Raw genomic sequence first — 17,347 nt, forward strand, 5'->3', positions numbered from 1 at the left:
TCCTGTAGAGACCTTCCGTCACATTGAGCTTAACACTGTCTCATGGCCAGCAATGCCGGTGTCCGCGGTGTCTCGTCCTCGGCTTACCTCTCTTCGCTCGAGGATAGCCCGATTGTGATCCTCATTGTGTCCTGAGTATGCGAGATTGTAGTAAGTGTGCGGCGCCAACTTCAACCGGTCCGATCATATCGTGTCTGTTCCCGAACAGGCGCAATTATAGTAATCCGCTTAGGCAGTAAACTAGACGAGTAGAGGCACGCGGTGTTGTCCCCGTCGGTTGAGAAGGTAAGACGCAGTGACTGCCAAGGCGATACTGGTCCTTTAGCTGTATGGGCAGAACGGGACGCGTAGTGCATCCAACGCTACTTGCCTGGACCGCCGCGTCTTCAATTGGAGTATCATCTCGCTAGAGTATTAGGGAGCTAGTAAATCGCTCCCAAGATTAGAGGGAGATGCATTCTCTTCGGGGGCTCCTGCGGGGGGAAGGCTGGCTCCTGAAAGACCGACGAAGCTGCCCTCCGTTTGCGTCAAGTACTAATGCTTTATTCTAACATGCAATCCCAGAGAACGGAACATGCGCTGCTGGGAAATATCGATGGAGCAGATTGTTCTAGACTGATGTGGAGCGGGAGCCAGAGAACATTATAGCAATTAGCTGTGCGCCCCGCACCGATTCTCGTGGACGCGATCACCAGCTGCTCTCACCGATAGTCTAGTTTCCAACGCGTCGCCTTACCGTAAGGTCGCTTTTTGAGGCGGCACTCTAAATATGAGTGCACGGCCTTCACGTCATGTCGTAGAGCTCGAGATCTATAGATTTCTCTAGATTGTCAAGAACGCCAACTCGCGCTCGCGCAAGTCAAGCATGGGCCTCAGTTACGTCCCCATCATATAGAGTCTGCTCTGATTCAATAGCTTTACAGGTCCTGCGTCATGAGATATTCATACAGTATTCAGGTATCTACGGGATTTGACTGACGACAGACGGGATTGTTGATACAGCACAGCATAGTTCTCCCATGCTCAAATAACGCCCTTCAAAATGTCAGCAGCTGAAAATGTCAGCTTGTCAGCTCGTGCGTGAACAAACGTGTAATGTCAGATTACCTTGCTCGCCGATCGCATACGCCATTGCTAGACACAGGGGACACAATTATCAGCGCGTCACCTCAATTAATTCACGCGGGGAAGCGCACCCTGTGTGTGGCTGCCAATATGCAGCGGGACGATGGAGAGGTCAACAACGCGGACGTTGGTCGTGTGGTACACCTGCGGCCCGTCCCTCGTGAGCCACCAGGGATGATCTACGTAAGTCCGCTTGAGCCATCACGAACCTTCAGACGCGAGTCGACCACACCGCCATCTTCCAAGGGAAGCATCGAGCACGAGCCGACCATCAGGGAAACCTCCGACGCTAATTATGTATAAAATAGACATATTGGCCTCGTAATCTAATACTGCCCCACTAATCCGACTATTGGCGCACTACCTTATAACTACTGCTCCTAATAGAATAAGTTACTGCTTCGAAGCTCGGATGGCATTATATGGTGTGTGAACCATAATTGCGAGCAGAACTTTGGCCAAGGCGTCTATCCTTTTGCAATCAACTAGAGCAGAGACCAGTACTTAGTAGCGAGACATCTACCCCGGGCCAGACATACCAGTCAATTGCATATGGACAAGGTACAGTGTGGCCTCAATAATACTTCGCCGGGCTCTGCCAGGTCATGATCGCAGTGTTGACCCTCAATTTCGAATTTCGCATCGAGCTGTCTACTCGATATTCAGCTGACCTCATATCATTCTGATGTCAAATCATTGGACCTATTGGATGCGATGTGTGCGGACTCCTGGCGGAAATTCTGGTAATACGTGTGCGGTGTGCCGGACCGTTGTTTCGGTCATGTCTATGTTCATGACAAAGGCTCAGCGGGTGCTTCTATCTGGCATCTTTGAAATCGTCTAGGGTCCAGGTGATGATTCCAATGTTGAACTAGAATGGAAGAGGTTACTCGTCATGGATAATCAGATACTGATATCTCTCACATCGACCTGGCTTCGCGCTCATTCTGATACGGCATGATTGTAGAATGCAACAACTGGATTTTGAGGCTGTATGTCGTTCATAAATTCCCGGACTGCCAATATGTGGAAATGCGATAGGTAAGAGGTGATACCATTTCGAGTTACTACAGCTGCTCAGGTTGAGAACATCGAGATTTAGTGTGCATATAGCAAGCTCCCTCCAAAGTTCTTTCAAATGTGATTGAGTTCATGCCTACTAAATTTCTGATAACGCGAATGTGACAGATGCCTGATCGAGACGTCTAGTCACTCTCGATTGGCTCATGTGTGCTGGGTGTCTGAGCCCACGCCCGTACGTCCCTGACACCTGTAGTGACATTTTCCATGTTGGCGTCGATTCTGATGAGGGTGAGCTCCTGAATATCTGTCTTTGCTCACGGCCTCTATGTCCCATGCTATCAACGCGGTTAGCTCTCGTCAGCAGTGCGAATAAATTCTGGGGGTGAGGATGCCATTTCATTCGTGGGCTACGCTCCTTATGCGACAATCGCTTGCCCGTGTCATTTTCTTCATATAACGAGACCCAAGTTGATTCCTGATTGGTCGACTACAGTGTCAGATCATGCTCCGACGCACTTCCCTCCACCTTGTGTATCACTTGTACACAGCTTTCCTTTTCACCAAATCCGACATCAAGACTACTGTGGTACCAGTTGTACGCTAGTCTTAATCCTGGATATTTTGTACCCCATGCTGAGATGACACTTCAGACTATGTTCGCAATCGCGGCCTCTCCTCATCTCCAGATCTCACAGTTCGGGCACATTGTCTTTTGGATATGGCTTCATGTTTTGCAATTTGATGTTTCAAACCAGACCCTTCATCCGGATGAGGATGCGGTCAATAAACGGGATCGCCCACTTCCATCAAGGCGAATTTCGCTCCCCACGGCGACTCTCATTCGATGGCTGCTAATTCTACCCTGCTGGGGTCTCTCATACGTGTATAGTGTGGAGACCCTATGTGCAAGCATCACTCTCGTCGCGTTGACTGTCCTCTACAATGAGCTCGCAGCGCACGGCCGTCACTGGATTATACGCAACATGGTCAATGCAGCAGGCTTCGCGTCGTTTGAATTGGGAGCAACTTTGGTTGGGAGTACGTGTAACGTCATCCGTAGATGTTCAAGTCTAAAGCTAATCTTCTTCGTGCAATAGCTCATGGTCATCGGGAATTTGACGGTACCTCCATTCGAGCCCTGCTGCTCAGCGCAGGAATATTTGCCACCACTATTCACGCACAAGACTTCAAAGACGTTCAAGGCGACCAGATGATTGGTCGCCTTACTATTCCAATCGTCTTTCCAGAAATTGCACGTTATACAATTGTAATAGGCTTGTTAGTATGGTCCACAATCCTCGTGAATATCTGGGATGTGGACGAGATTGTCTCAGGAGCCTTTATAACAATGGCGACTTTTGTAGGAGTTCGCTTCTTAGCGAAGCGGGGTGTTTGGCATGATCAAGTGTCCTTTTATTGGTATAACGTATGTCCTCCTGATATTATGTTTATTGCCTCCCTGATATGCTTGTATAGGTGTGGCTGTCAGCCGCCCACGCGTTGCCATGCTATTATCGCTATACCCATGCGGCTGCTACGGAGTTGGGAGGTTCTGACTGTGTATAGATGTAGCCCATCAGCTCGTCCCTCTCCTGCATAGACATGTTTGTGCTGCCTTACAATTTGGAGTCGCCTCGATTTAGCAGTGTAATTGACTGTTTTGAGAATCGCGTGTATAGTGTTGGTCAGCCTGTTGAAACGCGCCGACCCGCGTGGTCAGGAACGAGCTCGAAAGCTCAGGCGCGCAAGTAGCCGGGGGCCCATCTGCAAAGCTGCATTCCCACTGGTAGAACGGCGGTTCTACGGTAGCCTCGGGTAGGATCCGCCATCTATAGCTGTCTCGCATAGGAGATCCATCCTATGCGAGACATCTGTAGGATGAGCGAGCCTCTGTAGCCATCAATGTGATGGGTAGATTGGCAGAACAATCCCCCGCCCGGTTTGGCTGCTTATCCATCTTTGCGCAGTGCAACACGTGGTCTTTGAATTTAAAGATTTCATATTATGATGTAGAGTATGTTGAGCTGCCAAGTGCGGCATATGGACTGCTACTTGAAGCACGAGTCCACTCGCTGCACCAATGTGCCAAATACTTGGTGCAACCTTCACAAGCTCTACACACATGCAGCAGGAGCTACTGCAGATCGTTGGGTGAGTGTCCAAGTCTCCTTTTCACACCGTCATCTGACCTAGGCTACAGACTACGGGCCTCACTCAGGAACGAGCTGTCGCCAGCTGCACAGGACGACAACCTGTCCGACAACCAATTTGCTGCAAGCGAGCACCACGAATGAGTGCTGCTAGGCTCTGCAGTTGTAGTCCTGCCGTACTGTATCGCGAAGACTTCGCCAATTTCACTGAGTGGTGCGACCTGGCTCCTGGTACCCCGCCATTCCTGCCCTGTCTCAAGCCACCGGTTGCCCAGCGTGAAGCACAGGATCAGATGGAGGCGTCGATAGCCGGCTCCCTATTCTTTTTGTTTGCCTCATTGTTGGACCACCAATGCGGCGTCCGCCACGCGAGGACCACCCCCAGCGCCGTCGGCGAGGAGCACTTAGTCGTCCCGAAACTCGTAGGGCAAGGACACTGTGCGACCCGCATTTCGCTGTTCAGGTTCGGCCATGCGTGTGGAGTCCATTATCAACAGCCGCTGCCGGCTTGGTTACACTCTACATGTACCTACGCTGTATGGAGTTTAAACCCGAGGATCCTGAATAAAAAATATGTACTGTATCACAGTAAACATAGATGCATACAAATTGATTCATATTTCCAGTTCGGTTTAACATGTCTGACAATTATATTATATTACCAAGCAGCGAGCTAGATTAGGCTGCGTAATGTGATGACGGCAATCGGGATCCATCACTGTCTACGCGTGCCTACACGTCTACACGACTCCCGGGCTACAGACTCCTCCTGTAGGACCGCCGCGCTACACAGGAATCCTGTAGATGGGGGGCTGGCAATATGCCTATGGGACCTACACGGGCTATGCGAGACCCGCGTAGGCATCGTCGAGTTTGCAGATGTCAAGCTGCCATATTGTAAAGCCCAAGGTCGTGGTTATAGCTCCTTGTCCAGTAAGACTGAAGCCGCAGTTAGGCATGCTGTAGATACTGGACAGAGGAACTTAAACGTACACGAAGGTTGAAATCTAAATGTGCAGGTCAGCGGGCACAGCTGAGCCAATCGTCAACACATACCTGGTCGTAGAGCTCGCCCTCCAAAATATCATTGTGTGCGTAGGCAACCACTAAAATGATGTTAGTCGGATGCAAGGACAGAAACCTACAATACGTGCATAATCTGTTGAGCAGATCCTTGTGACCAGCCCTGGTCGCATGATTTATGAAGTCGCTATTCCTCTCAATCATTTCGCGCGCCACACCAGACTTTCCTTCAATATCAGTCATTTGCGGCAAGAATCAGAGAACCGTACATACTTGAATAATCAGCTTCGCCAAACTCTGTGCCTGAAATACGGGTATAGGGAAATCGTTCAGAATGGGAAACCGGCGCAATAGCATTAGCGTCTGACATTCTCGATTGATTCATATTCGGTTATAGCTGCGCGATATCTCTAGTTTTTTCCAGATTGTCATGGATGCCAACTCGCGCTCACGCAGGTCAAGCATCCTCATTTACGTCTCCATTGTATAGAGCCCGCTCTGATTCAATAGCTTTACAGGTCCTGCGTCATGAGATATTCATACAGTATTCAGGTATCTACGGGATTTGACTGACGACAGACGGGATTGTTGATACAGCACAGCATAGTTCTCCCATGCTCAAATAACGCCCTTCAGAATGTCAGCAGCTGAAAATGTCAGCTTGTCAGCTCGCGCGTGAACAAACGTGTAATGTCAGATTACCTTGCTCGCCGATCGCATACGCCATTGCTAGACACAGGGGACACAATTATCAGCGCGTCACCTCAATTAATTCACGCGGGGAAGCGCACCCTGTGTGTGGCTGCCAATATGCAGCGGGACGATGGAGAGGTCAACAACGCGGACGTTGGTCGTGTGGTACACCTGCGGCCCGTCCCTCGTGAGCCACCAGGGATGATCTACGTAAGTCCGCTTGAGCCATCACGAACCTTCAGACGCGAGTCGACCACACCGCCATCTTCCAAGGGAAGCATCGAGCACGAGCCGACAGTGTCTACGGAGGAATGAGTCGAATGATCAACAGTGCGCGTGAGGAGCTGAGGAATGATGACACGCACGGTAGGACGTGCTCACCACGTTGCGGAGCTGATCTATATGTGTGTGTCGCATCCACAGCATGTCATACAGGGCGTAGTCGGTGCTCACCTTCGATCTGCTCGTCCGTCTCTGTGTTAGCAGCGGGCCATATCTCATCTACAATATGGATACACATGCGTAAGTCAATATTTCGGTAAGCCGTTACCGCACTCACCGCCTAGAATATCTTTCAATGGCTCGGTCATGGCCAGAGTTCGGCAGAATTTGACAAGTTCCACCAACGTCTGCAGATCTACACTGACAGTCAGTACTCAGATGGAGATAGGAGAAAAGGAACGGAGAAGTAAAAAGGGCACAGACCATACTGCTCCTCAAAGACGTGAGGGTCTATCTCAGGGTGCGCAAGCGGATCCTTGCTCGTGATGTGCTTCGGGGAGTTGAGTGTTTCACGATTGGTCATAAAGCATAGGCTTGCTCACAATTGTCCCTCTGGAAAACGGGCTATTAAGCGCGAACCCAATCGTGACATGCTTCTTGTTGACATCCAGCCTGCCTTTGTGTAACACGTCAGTTGGCAGCATACGTCATATAGGCCCAGAAGCAGGACTACGCACTCGGCGGCACAATCGGGCCAGGCGAGCACATGACCTCCAAGCTCGGTACATTTTGCTCGAGGTGCCTGAGCTGGATCTCATACTGTTTCTGGAGGCCGCTCGGGTATTTTCCATCTCGGATGTTGGACAGTATAGTTTCGGACACGGTGCGTTGTAGTCTTTCAGCATCCCTGGAAATCGCGGCGAGGGGAAGGAACACCAGGCAGACAGTCGCGAGGTTCAGAGCACCCTTTCCTTGTGGGCTAATGCAGGCTGTATGAGCCGATCGTGCAATTGATCATCGTTGAAGAAAGACTCACTGTAGCGCAGCGTGCTTGACGGCCTCCTCGGGGAACAATAACGGATCAAGGGTGTTGACCTCACGACCGTCTACCTTATGTTGCTTCACCTCTTTGGAGGGTATAAGAAACATGTCGCGCCACCTATAGTGAAGTCTTGTTTCTGCGCGCACCGTATATTATACCAGACCATAGATGCTCTTGTACATTAGCTCCCACGCCTGGGAGCTCGACTTTAGTCTGAACACCTGCTTTCTCCTGTACATTAGGGTCCCCTATACCTGACAGTTCAAGGATCTGGCACGCTCATGAGCCTTTTGGGGACAGTGTGCGCTTTATGAGTGCACACCTGAGGCGTCATAATAGCACTGGCAGGAAACAGTCAGTAACAGCCGTCGAGGGCCACACTACGAAATGCATTCACCCGGCAGCGAGGCAGACTTCCTTGTCGCAGAACACTTCATGGACGCTTCCTCCGCACAAAAAGCTCGCACCGATGGCGGTAACCGTGCCGTCACCGTTTGCCTTGGTGTTCACCTTGATAACGTGGGCCGAAACGAGCACAGTGAGGTTGATCCGCGAAGCGTTCGGCTCGTAATATACCTTTGCCAGTTGAATAATCAATTGTGCCATGAAGTAACGTTGGATAGATATCTGCTTACGGTTGTCGCGTATGCACGAAGATGTGTCTTTGGGTCTAGAGTGGAGGCAAACATAGATGTGCCATGTACCTGCGGCCAGTCGGAACCGCGAAACCAAAGATTGAAGGACACAAACACGCACGAATCCAGAGGACTGGTGAATACATGTGCGCCTTGGTAAGCAAGCGTGGTAAATCCGCAGAAGATAGCACTTACGGAATCAGGGATGTGCTCGACACCAAATTTCTTCATGGCCTAGATAGTCGACATAAACTCACGTTAGTATTTCAGATACAGGGGAAACGTGATCGCACTGACCGCAATGAACGGCTGCTCGAGATTTGAGATCACCGTCGGGAAGGACGTGTGGACTGCGCCTGTATATCACCAAACACATTGCAACGTAAGATGCCAAATTGACCGTAAGTATTAAGCACATGTGAACTAACCCGACTGTCCTCGAGGTCGTACGTGAGGAGGTCCTGATCGTGGTCAGGCGTTGAAAACCTGTTATATTGTTCTCAGCGCTCCTTGAGACCCAGGAAGTATTTTGCATATTGAACCTCTCCGCCTTCTTGGAGTACTCTGCGAATCGCTCCCAGTTCCATCCTTCGTTGCCGAGATGGCCGAATGCTGGTATATTGACACAAAATGGGATGTCAGCTGGGCATGCGGGCGCTGTATATATTCCTACATTCCAGATACTCTCGGGCGGGCTTGTTCCAGACCAAGAAGTTCATTGCTGAGCTACCCCCGAGGCCTTTGCCTCTGCATAGCACTATTAAGTCTGCTAAGAATCCGAGCAGCGCTCAAAGGGAGACATACCGAGGCCAATAATAGGGGCGATTGTTCGACCCAGATTGCTTGACCTGGCTAGATGTTAAATCTCAACCTCAGCCGTCGATATTAAGACTCATTGTGTTAAACGCCCAGTCAAACTTAGGATTGTTGAACTGCATGCTTCGTTGCCGCGGTACCACTGTCATGTTATGATTTCTATCCATCGAGCCTCAGAGTGACTTGATGATCACTTACGGTGTGCCTTCTCATTGAGGTTGGCCTCTCCAGCTTCCAAGACCAACACAGAGAGTGTCGTATCCTCCGACAAACGGGCCGCCAATGCAAGCCCAGCAGTCTGAGCAAGCAGAGTCAGCACCACATACCGTGCGGCAAGCTTTCCAGGTTTCCTACTCACCCCTCCACCTGCAGGCGCGTAAGCGACGTGACAGACCTCGAAGAAACCATACTCACCGACAATGATATAGTCGAAGTTCTTCCCAGCGACCTGCGTGCTGTCAGCTAACATGTTGCCTTGCTCTCTCGCTTTACTGTGTGCTTGCTTGCTGAATGCTTGGACGCGGACCGGGCTACGAGACGACAAATCCACCTTATTCGGAGAGGGCTTTTTGAGCCTAAGCCTGTGGATGTCACAAATGTCAGTCACAGTAGTTCAAGTGTGAAGAAAAGCTGTTTATTCCACGAGGTGTGTTGCAGCTGCGGGTATACTGAAGGGGGTTATCTGAGCCCAGGGGACTATTGCAGGTTACGTTCCGCTGACACTGCTGTCGTCGGTCGGATCTTGTGAGTACGTGACTGTACTGTATGAATCTCGCACGACACTGGCATTGCACAAACAGTGAACTCTGAATTGACTGAGAATGCTTGAGTTCCGTGAGCGAAGGTTAGATTGATGACATTCTGGAAAGGCCTAAGGACCCCAAAGTTTGTGACCGGATGCCTCGGAGACGATGCATTGATGACCCGAGGCATGCTTCTCAGCACTTCGGAGCCGCAGCCCTATTCAAATGAGCTTTGACATGAGATGGCGCTCGAAAGTGTCAAATATTGCATTCTTTCGACGACGCACTACCGCCGGCCTCGGCGTGGGAAGATGGGTACTGGGATCAGAAGCGGAGCATGAAGTTTCCATCAGGGGTCCAGTGACCAATGGCGCGCGACATTGTGATCGGAATGTGATCGGGGAGACGGTCACGCACCGTCTGTCGTCGTGGCGTCACCGAATTTCTACAACAATGCAAGATTCATGCCAGGAATACCCTTACGCTTCTCGGATGACACCGGGGTGGCCCGCAAAGAGCCCCCTTACCCGTCATCCTCTCCTTCCTCTTACGTGGACGCCTTTCCAATATCAGTGTCGACAATCCGCACCTCTGCAGGCGTTACGCTACCTTTCGCATAAGCCATTGTCAGTCCGCCACCAACCTCTTGTTCATATGTCGCAAGCCAATCTCGACAAAGTCGAGAGCGGCACCGCATCCATGGGTGCGGAGTCGGCGGAACTTATCATTGTTGAATTTGATCCTGACGACGGCCTAAATCCCAAGGCAAGTAAAGCTTCACTCCTGGCATAACCTCGCCTCACGTATGTCATATAGAATTGGAGGAGGTCTAAACGTTGGTTCATGACCTACATCGCCGGCCTTCTTGCCTTCAACGCGTGAGCTAGAGCCGAATACGGGCAGATATGACACCCTCATTATTTCCAGAGGATTTGCCTCATCAGCACCCGTCGGAATCGTCTCGAATATCCTTGCATATTTCCACTGCTCGCAAGAGGTCGCCGCATTGACAATTTCTCTCTTCATCTTTGGCTACTGTGTCGGGCCACTTCTGTGGGGGCCCTTGTCCGAACAGGTTCACGCCTCGTTTCCTGCGATGTTTACTGCTGTCTCATACGTCACATTCCACAGTATGGCAGGAGACCAATATTTCTCGTCGCATTTCCCATCTATACGGTGTGTATGCGTCAATATTCCACCTCAATCCGTCAAACTGTATGAATGGCATGCTCTTCTAGGCATTTCAGGTCGGCTGTGCTCTGTCACATAACGCAGCGTCGCTCAATATCTTCCGTCTGCTCACCAGTATCTTCGCTGCTGCCCCTCTTACGAATAGCGGGTGCGTACTGCCTTCACGCTCAAGCGCTACTTGCGGCGTCATTAACTAATGCAAGTAGCGCGCTCATTTCGGACATGTGGGTGTCCCCTCATGAAAAAGGATGCTCAAAGCTCACACAGCCTCACAGATGGGATGCAAAAACGCGCGGGAAGGCACTCGCCGTATTTACCGTCGCGCCGTTTATCGGACCGTCCTTGTGCGTTCTCGAGTGCCAGACGTTTTACTTTACAATCCTAAGCAGTCCACACAGTGGTCCTGTCGTTGGCGGCTGGATCTCGCAGTCAGGGACATCCTGGCGGTGGCTCTTCTGGGTCCTCACAATCTTCGTACGTATGCTGGAGTATGGATTCTCATTGCACTCTGATTGACGCTGATCTCTTCATTCTGCTAGTCTGGTGCGTGCATTCCGGCGATTCTACTCTTCCTCCCGGAGACATACGCGTGAGGTTATCCCCATTGTGTTGCAAGTGTGGTCATATTCGTCACTGTATCCTGATTAATCCACATAGTCCGATTATCCTGGCAAACAAAGCACAATTTCTGCGTAAGGAGCTTGGGCAGCGCAAGACGTTCCGCGACTGGGTCGACGGGACAATCCTAAAGCCGTGTATCATGCTTGTTCAAGAGCCCATGTTGATTGCCACGACTGTCTACATTAGTGTGGTGGTGCTCTACACACGCGCTCGTTCTCTCGGCGCTCGCTAAAATGGGCAGCAGTTCGTCTATGGATGCATGTATCTCATATTCGAGGCGTACCCCGTCGTTTTTACTCAGGAGCACCACCTCGATGCAGGTGCGGGGCGGATTCTTTGCTTCTCTCACAGCATATCTCATGTTCTCTTGCACTGCCTTGCCCTAGGTGTCTCCGGCATGGTCTACATCCCCATAGCTGGTGGCAGCCTCACGGGCTTTTTTACGGTGCGCTCTCAGTTCCCCCAATGAGTTATACACATGTTCACGCTACGCCCGTCCTGCTGTACTACTTCATCTTCCACCCGCGCTATGAGCGCGCCGTGGGCGCGTGTGCACCAAGCCCCGTCCCACCTGAGCTACGCCTCGAGTCGGCCAAGTGGGGGGCACCGCTCTTTGCTATCGGGTTCTTCTGGTTTGGGTGCGCAAGCACACCCTCCACATTCCCTGTCCTCCTAAAGAGCAGTCAGATGGACATCCTACCCAAGCATTCCCTTCTGGGCGCCGCTGTTTGCAAGCGTGTTGCTGGGCACCGCCACCATCTGGATCTTTGTACGTACTCCATCTTGCTGATATATGTACTTACTCACGAGACATGCGTTCAGCTGGCATTATGCAACTACATCATCGGTGTGCTACAGACAGCTCCCAACGCCTCTGGCAGCGCCCGTCCGCTAATGCTCTCTGCGCAGATGTATACCTCTTTGCCGCCGCCTCCGCACTCGCTGCCAACACTGTCGTCCGCAGCGCTGCCTCTGCAGGATTCCCGGTGTGCCCTGAACCTCGGGCGTCCGTGTTTTCGCCTCTGATGGTTTCGCCTGTAGCTCTTCGCACCCCGATGTATGAGCGTCTAACTCCACGCTGGGCGTCTACAGTCATTGGGTGCTTTTCGCTATCTATGGTCCCGCTTCCGTTTCTGCTCACGCGGTGCGCCCTCATTTTCCCTTCGCGCACGACGATTGTCGACGAACGCGCCAATGCTATAGGTATGGTCCAGCGCTACGAGCGAAGTCACGCTTCTCTTCGACTATGCACAAGTAATCGGAGGCCACAACTCGCTCTGTGTGACTTTGACTCAGTACTTCTAGCGTGCTAGGAAGCACATCGTTGCTTTTTCGTTTTTACCGTCTTTTCCTTGACCTGAGCACCAAGTGCATGATATTCGTATGCTCTATTGCGTCATGTTCACCGCGAGCAGGTAATCCTTCTGGTGGCATGCGGCATTGCGACGGCACAGTTGAGCTCAAGCTCGCCAGCATCGCCTTCATCTTAGAGATAGTATCGTCGTGAGATGCCATGGAGCTGTGGGAATATGAAGTTTGAGAATCTGCTCACCGGCCATTTTTATAGCTGGTATACTGCAATCACCACTCATTGACACATCCTACATTTGCATCTTTGCAGCGTACGTCACGACGGGAACCCACACCTAAGCAGAAGCACGCATGAGCCACGTTTCAGGCGTAATGGAACTGCAGTTGACTTGGACGATGATATGCCCTAGATTGGGCTCGGTCCGTAGCCAATCATGATGTGCCATCATTATTATAATGTTTCCGTCGCATGTGTGGACAGCTCGCTACCGTAGAATCACATTGATCGTAGCACTGTTTCATGGCCAGCAATGTCGATTTCCGCGGTCTGCCGTCCTCGGCTTACGTCTCTTCGCTTGCGAATAGCCCGTTAACGGTATTGATTCTAATTGCGTCTTTTCGATTGCGAGACAATTATGGTCCGTTCACGGTGCCAATTTGATTGGTCCGAGTGCGTACTTCGCTCTTGCGCAGGCGTGACAATACTGTGGTTGGGAAGGAGTTGCTCATGGCCGCGTTCGCAAGCTTCGGGTTCATGAACCACTGCGTGATTCTTGTGTCAATTAATGCGTTGAGATCTTCTCTACAAGTGTGAATATGTTCAGTGCAATACAATGAGTGTTGTACCGGCACGAATCCACGAGGACGACTCATTTTTGGGCAGTGGAGGGTAATAGGCATGAAGTTGCTAAAATCGTCTCGGCATGTCACGGCGACAAGCACACACTCCGACTCTGCAACACCCATCAGCAGCGAGACGAGCTTTCCTGTTACGGGACACGGGCGACCTCTATACTCCGTATCGCGGAGACACGCATTGTCCCAAACGGCCAAGTTCTAGATACGACTTGGGTGCGATATGGAAGAGGTCCGCCACAGCCTGCACGCCAAGGAGCAAAAACATATAGAATGCGTCGTAGGACGCGGACATCTCGTCACTCTGTGATGGTTCGTAGAGAGTCTACAAGTATTGTTGGCATCGATGAGTGAACACAACGACGCGGAGACGGCTCCACATTCACGGCTCCAGCCAACGAGTTCATGACAAGCAAGACCATGGCAACAATAGGATGGTCGTATGATGGAGTTTCAGGACGCGCATAATGTATGCGCGGTTGTCTGACCAGTCAGCTTTACAGGCAGGTCAGACGCGCATGACGCCGCAGGTCCACATCCAACGTAGTCTCGCACACAACCACGAGCGACCATGGAAGCTGAGGCACGCAAATTACCACAGGAAGGACCACCGGACTAACAATATAAGACGCGCCGAAGCAGCTGAGGGCTACCTTCGTAGGCGCACCAGTTGAGGGGACGCAATTTGACCATCGGACATGCCGCAAACCTGGACCACTTGCGCTGAGGAATAGCCCGGACAATCTCTCTCGGGCTCGCGTACAGCACAATGCGACCTACAATGTCGGCTGGCAGCATAAGCAGACGCAAATAAGCGTAGTACGCCAGGGAGTAGGACAACTGACGATCGGTCATATTTTGATACGCCATGGAGAGCCCTGTATGCAGATGACGCTCCGCAATGCGAGCAGCTGATGTAGATTCGCAGTGCTGAAAAAGGGCGTACCGCAGGGCGGCTTCAAGAGCTAGTACACTGCCAGCACAAACGTCGCAGTCATGAATGGTTTGCGTACAAGTGACCTTTAGTTCTGAAGCGCAACCTGATTTCCAATGAACACGAGCGAGCGAGCGAGCAATGAGAAGAAGAAAAAGTCCCGTCTGTAGCGAGGCTATCTAATCTAATAGTGACGGGAATCTGATAGGTTTGGTGCTGTTTACCCGGAGGACTTTTGTGGCCACTCGCGCCTGCTAGTACTTACTCTATGTCGCATGTGTGCACTCCTGTGAACTTCTCTAGCAATCAGAGGCTAGATACAACACATATCTGGGTCAGGGTGAATCAGTCGTTACACTGTTCCAGTCTGTGTTAGAGCTTAGAATGGTGGCTGCGCATGCCATCGAATTTCGCATCGTTTGTAGTATGTACCACGCAGGCTTTGCGCAAGCCGCTCTGTATGTTCCTTACGCGTTTGGAAGAGCTCAGACAAACGCGATATATATTTGTCGATCGTTCTCGCTTCGTGTCTCAGACGAACTTTAACAACCTGAGCTTCTTGGTAACGGTTCTATGACGAGTACTTAGTACCTGAAGAAGTCACAGTCTCAACGAAGTGTTGATTTTCATGAATGAGGTAATCTCCTACATTTGTCTTAGGTTCTCCTCCGCACCTTCCGTCAGGTCAGGTGTCGTTATGGTAGAAGTGTGCGGGCTCGCCACGATGTACTGGCTATAGTAGCGTTGGAATGACCGCGGGGACGAGTAGTCGGAAAGTTCGAAAACGCTGTGGTGTTGACGAAAGAATTGGCATTTGTAGTGGAAGGAGTCCGTGGAGAGGAATGTGCTGGTGGTGAAGCTGCGATAGAAGGTTTTGGTGCGATATACTTTCCAGCAACTTGTGGTGATAGAGACAGGGCCTGTATGCGCTCACACACTCGGTTCGATGAGCTCTCAGTCTCCGCTTCTGAAGGTGCGCGCGGCACTTTCGGCGTGGAGGGTGTCATAGTCACTCCAGGCATGTTTGCCGTACGCTCTGCGATACGCCGCGGAAACGTCCATACCGTTTCGCCTCTTTCGTCTTTCCAGTGCTGCGCCATGCAGCCGAGAAGTGTGTTGCGACCGGAAGAGTCGAGGAATGGGCGGTTCGTGACAATCACCATTCCCGCCTGCAGTCGAGTGAGCATGACATTCATGCGCTGAAGCGACTGAAGGAATCCGGGGCGTGTCGTGCGCACAGTCGACACTATGACATAGGGCATCTCGTGACCTGACTCATTATAAGCCGCGCGCTTCTCAACAGCAATATTGGTCGCGGACGTACCTTGAAAACTGTCCACGTTGTAGACCATATCCCATGGAAGATCTGCCGCCTTTAGAGACTTTTGGATGGCACCCCTCTGTGCGTCGTAGGGTGTGATAACGCAGAAGTCTTTAGTCTTGTAGTAGTACCGAACAAGATTCATGACGGCGTGCACTTCCTCCATATTCTAATGCAGTCATGTGAATTGAGTTTGGGAAACGTCTGTGAACTTGTAGACGTACCATCCAACTCGATCCGACCTTCGTCTCTTCTCCTTTGGAGACGTTCACGAACTTCACACATGACATGACCGTGATTCGATGATCAGAGCGTAGTTTCGAGTTGTAGACATGTTTAGAGATGAAGTCGCCCACAGGTATGGGCATACGGTCTTGTAGTTACCTCGTAAGTATGCATTATAAGGCGGCGGTTCGGAAAATGCGTCTTACATTGTGTCTCAAGGAAAAATGCCGCGGGTTTGATATGTTTGAAGTCAAAGATGGTTTGAATTCTAGGTGCCGCTTCCTTGCCGTATGGCGGAACTAATTAAAAGTGAACACCAATAGTGAATGCCGGACAAGTGGCACTCACGCTGCTTCGGATCCCCAAAGAAGCATATTTTCTGTAATTCTTTAAACTTGTGGAAGAGATGCTGCCAACGTCGGATGCAGCCGAATAAGTATTCGAATATTCAGCTTATCCCCACACACACCATGAATTCAAAGGTGTCTATCTGCGAAGCCTCATCCACAACCAACCTTTCCACGGGGACTAAGTCGAATACACCACACGTGTCCAACGCGGGGTTCGACAACATACTCAACGTGCACAAGATGACACTTGAGTCTAGGAGCAGACGTCCGACCATGGCCCCGTGTTGGAACAGGTCATCGGAGCGAATCAGGTACCGTTCAAGAGGCTCGTAGATGTGTTCATGCCTGCGTATCATGATTTAAATTATGAAGCGATCACGCAGGAGAGAAATTCGGATCACAGACCACTCGACATAGAATTCCTTGGAGACGAGGACCTTGAAGTCGATGTCGCATTTCGCAAAGCTCAGTGCAATGTTCTTGACGCCGACATTGGACTGTGCAACGACCCATACAGGATGACTCACGCGCTGAGCATCCCAGAATTTGGTGGCAGCGGAGATGGTCCTCGTCTTCCCTGTACCAGGCGGCCCTGCATGTGATTCTCATGAAGTGAAATCCAACTATGTAAATACCATGAATACCATGAGCGACAACGATTTGCGTTTCGTCAGAAACCATGGCGCTGGCAACCCGTTGCTGCGACGGATTGAGTTCCGGAAACGCGCTGGTGTGCTGACCTACAAGCTCGTCGACAGCCGGCACATCCGTCTGATGGAACCACAGTCGTTTGATGAACTGGGACTGAGCGAGGGAGATTTTTCCGTGTAGCAGGCGAAGAAGAAACTCGTCCCGTGCACGCTCTGCATTGGTGAATTCTTCTCTGCCAACTACGCGAATACTTTGCACCTCGCCGCAGAAGTCTCCGCGAACAAGCTTGACGGTAGTCGTCTTTCCCTCTGACCGTATGGCCTGACCATATGCGATATTGCCCTTAGCTGTGTTGAACTCAACTGTAGTCTATATACACGTGAGAATATTGAACGAATTACTGCGGCGGCATGCCA

At 51.1% G+C, this 17,347-nt stretch overlaps 5 protein-coding genes across 5 annotated transcripts; 1 reads left to right on the plus strand and 4 right to left on the minus strand.

The window, feature by feature from the left end:
- Window positions 1-1,203: 1,203 nt before the first annotated feature.
- POSPLADRAFT_1094491 (hypothetical protein) lies at window positions 1,204-9,027 on the minus strand (the record flags this gene model as incomplete). Its single annotated transcript, XM_024483119.1, has 17 exons — window positions 1,204-1,269; window positions 6,251-6,315; window positions 6,380-6,412; window positions 6,468-6,515; window positions 6,565-6,656; window positions 6,725-6,786; window positions 6,839-6,908; window positions 6,970-7,215; window positions 7,273-7,363; window positions 7,425-7,548; window positions 7,601-7,619; window positions 7,676-7,854; window positions 7,914-8,065; window positions 8,400-8,525; window positions 8,587-8,700; window positions 8,806-8,871; window positions 8,928-9,027. Coding segments are annotated over 17 exons (1,653 nt in total), but the record flags the coding sequence as incomplete, so codon positions are not given.
- A 1,144-nt stretch (window positions 9,028-10,171) lies between these two features.
- POSPLADRAFT_1046809 (hypothetical protein) lies at window positions 10,172-13,353 on the plus strand (the record flags this gene model as incomplete). The annotated part of the gene is made up of 18 exons (XM_024479124.1): window positions 10,172-10,237; window positions 10,289-10,350; window positions 10,400-10,547; window positions 10,604-10,648; window positions 10,711-10,811; window positions 10,870-10,887; window positions 10,939-11,007; window positions 11,062-11,137; window positions 11,203-11,252; window positions 11,321-11,471; window positions 11,529-11,604; window positions 11,671-11,703; window positions 11,742-11,922; window positions 11,972-12,053; window positions 12,107-12,131; window positions 12,194-12,428; window positions 12,488-12,538; window positions 13,314-13,353. The coding sequence occupies 18 exons, from the start codon at window positions 10,172-10,174 to the stop codon at window positions 13,351-13,353; spliced, it is 1,509 nt and encodes a 502-aa protein (XP_024338198.1).
- A 2,008-nt stretch (window positions 13,354-15,361) lies between these two features.
- Window positions 15,362-15,580, minus strand: POSPLADRAFT_1089730 (hypothetical protein; the record flags this gene model as incomplete). The annotated part of the gene is made up of 1 exon (XM_024483074.1): window positions 15,362-15,580. A coding segment is annotated over one exon (219 nt), but the record flags the coding sequence as incomplete, so codon positions are not given.
- A 102-nt stretch (window positions 15,581-15,682) lies between these two features.
- On the minus strand, window positions 15,683-16,474 carry POSPLADRAFT_1093729 (hypothetical protein; the record flags this gene model as incomplete). The annotated part of the gene is made up of 5 exons (XM_024483112.1): window positions 15,683-15,874; window positions 15,930-16,078; window positions 16,137-16,229; window positions 16,279-16,339; window positions 16,400-16,474. Coding segments are annotated over 5 exons (570 nt in total), but the record flags the coding sequence as incomplete, so codon positions are not given.
- A 6-nt stretch (window positions 16,475-16,480) lies between these two features.
- POSPLADRAFT_1094910 (hypothetical protein) lies at window positions 16,481-16,873 on the minus strand (the record flags this gene model as incomplete). The annotated part of the gene is made up of 2 exons (XM_024483121.1): window positions 16,481-16,625; window positions 16,686-16,873. Coding segments are annotated over 2 exons (333 nt in total), but the record flags the coding sequence as incomplete, so codon positions are not given.
- Window positions 16,874-17,347: the final 474 nt, after the last annotated feature.

This window comes from Postia placenta (genome assembly GCF_002117355.1).
Source record: "Postia placenta MAD-698-R-SB12 unplaced genomic scaffold POSPLAscaffold_8, whole genome shotgun sequence".
NCBI classification, from domain to species: domain Eukaryota; kingdom Fungi; phylum Basidiomycota; class Agaricomycetes; order Polyporales; family Adustoporiaceae; genus Rhodonia; species Rhodonia placenta.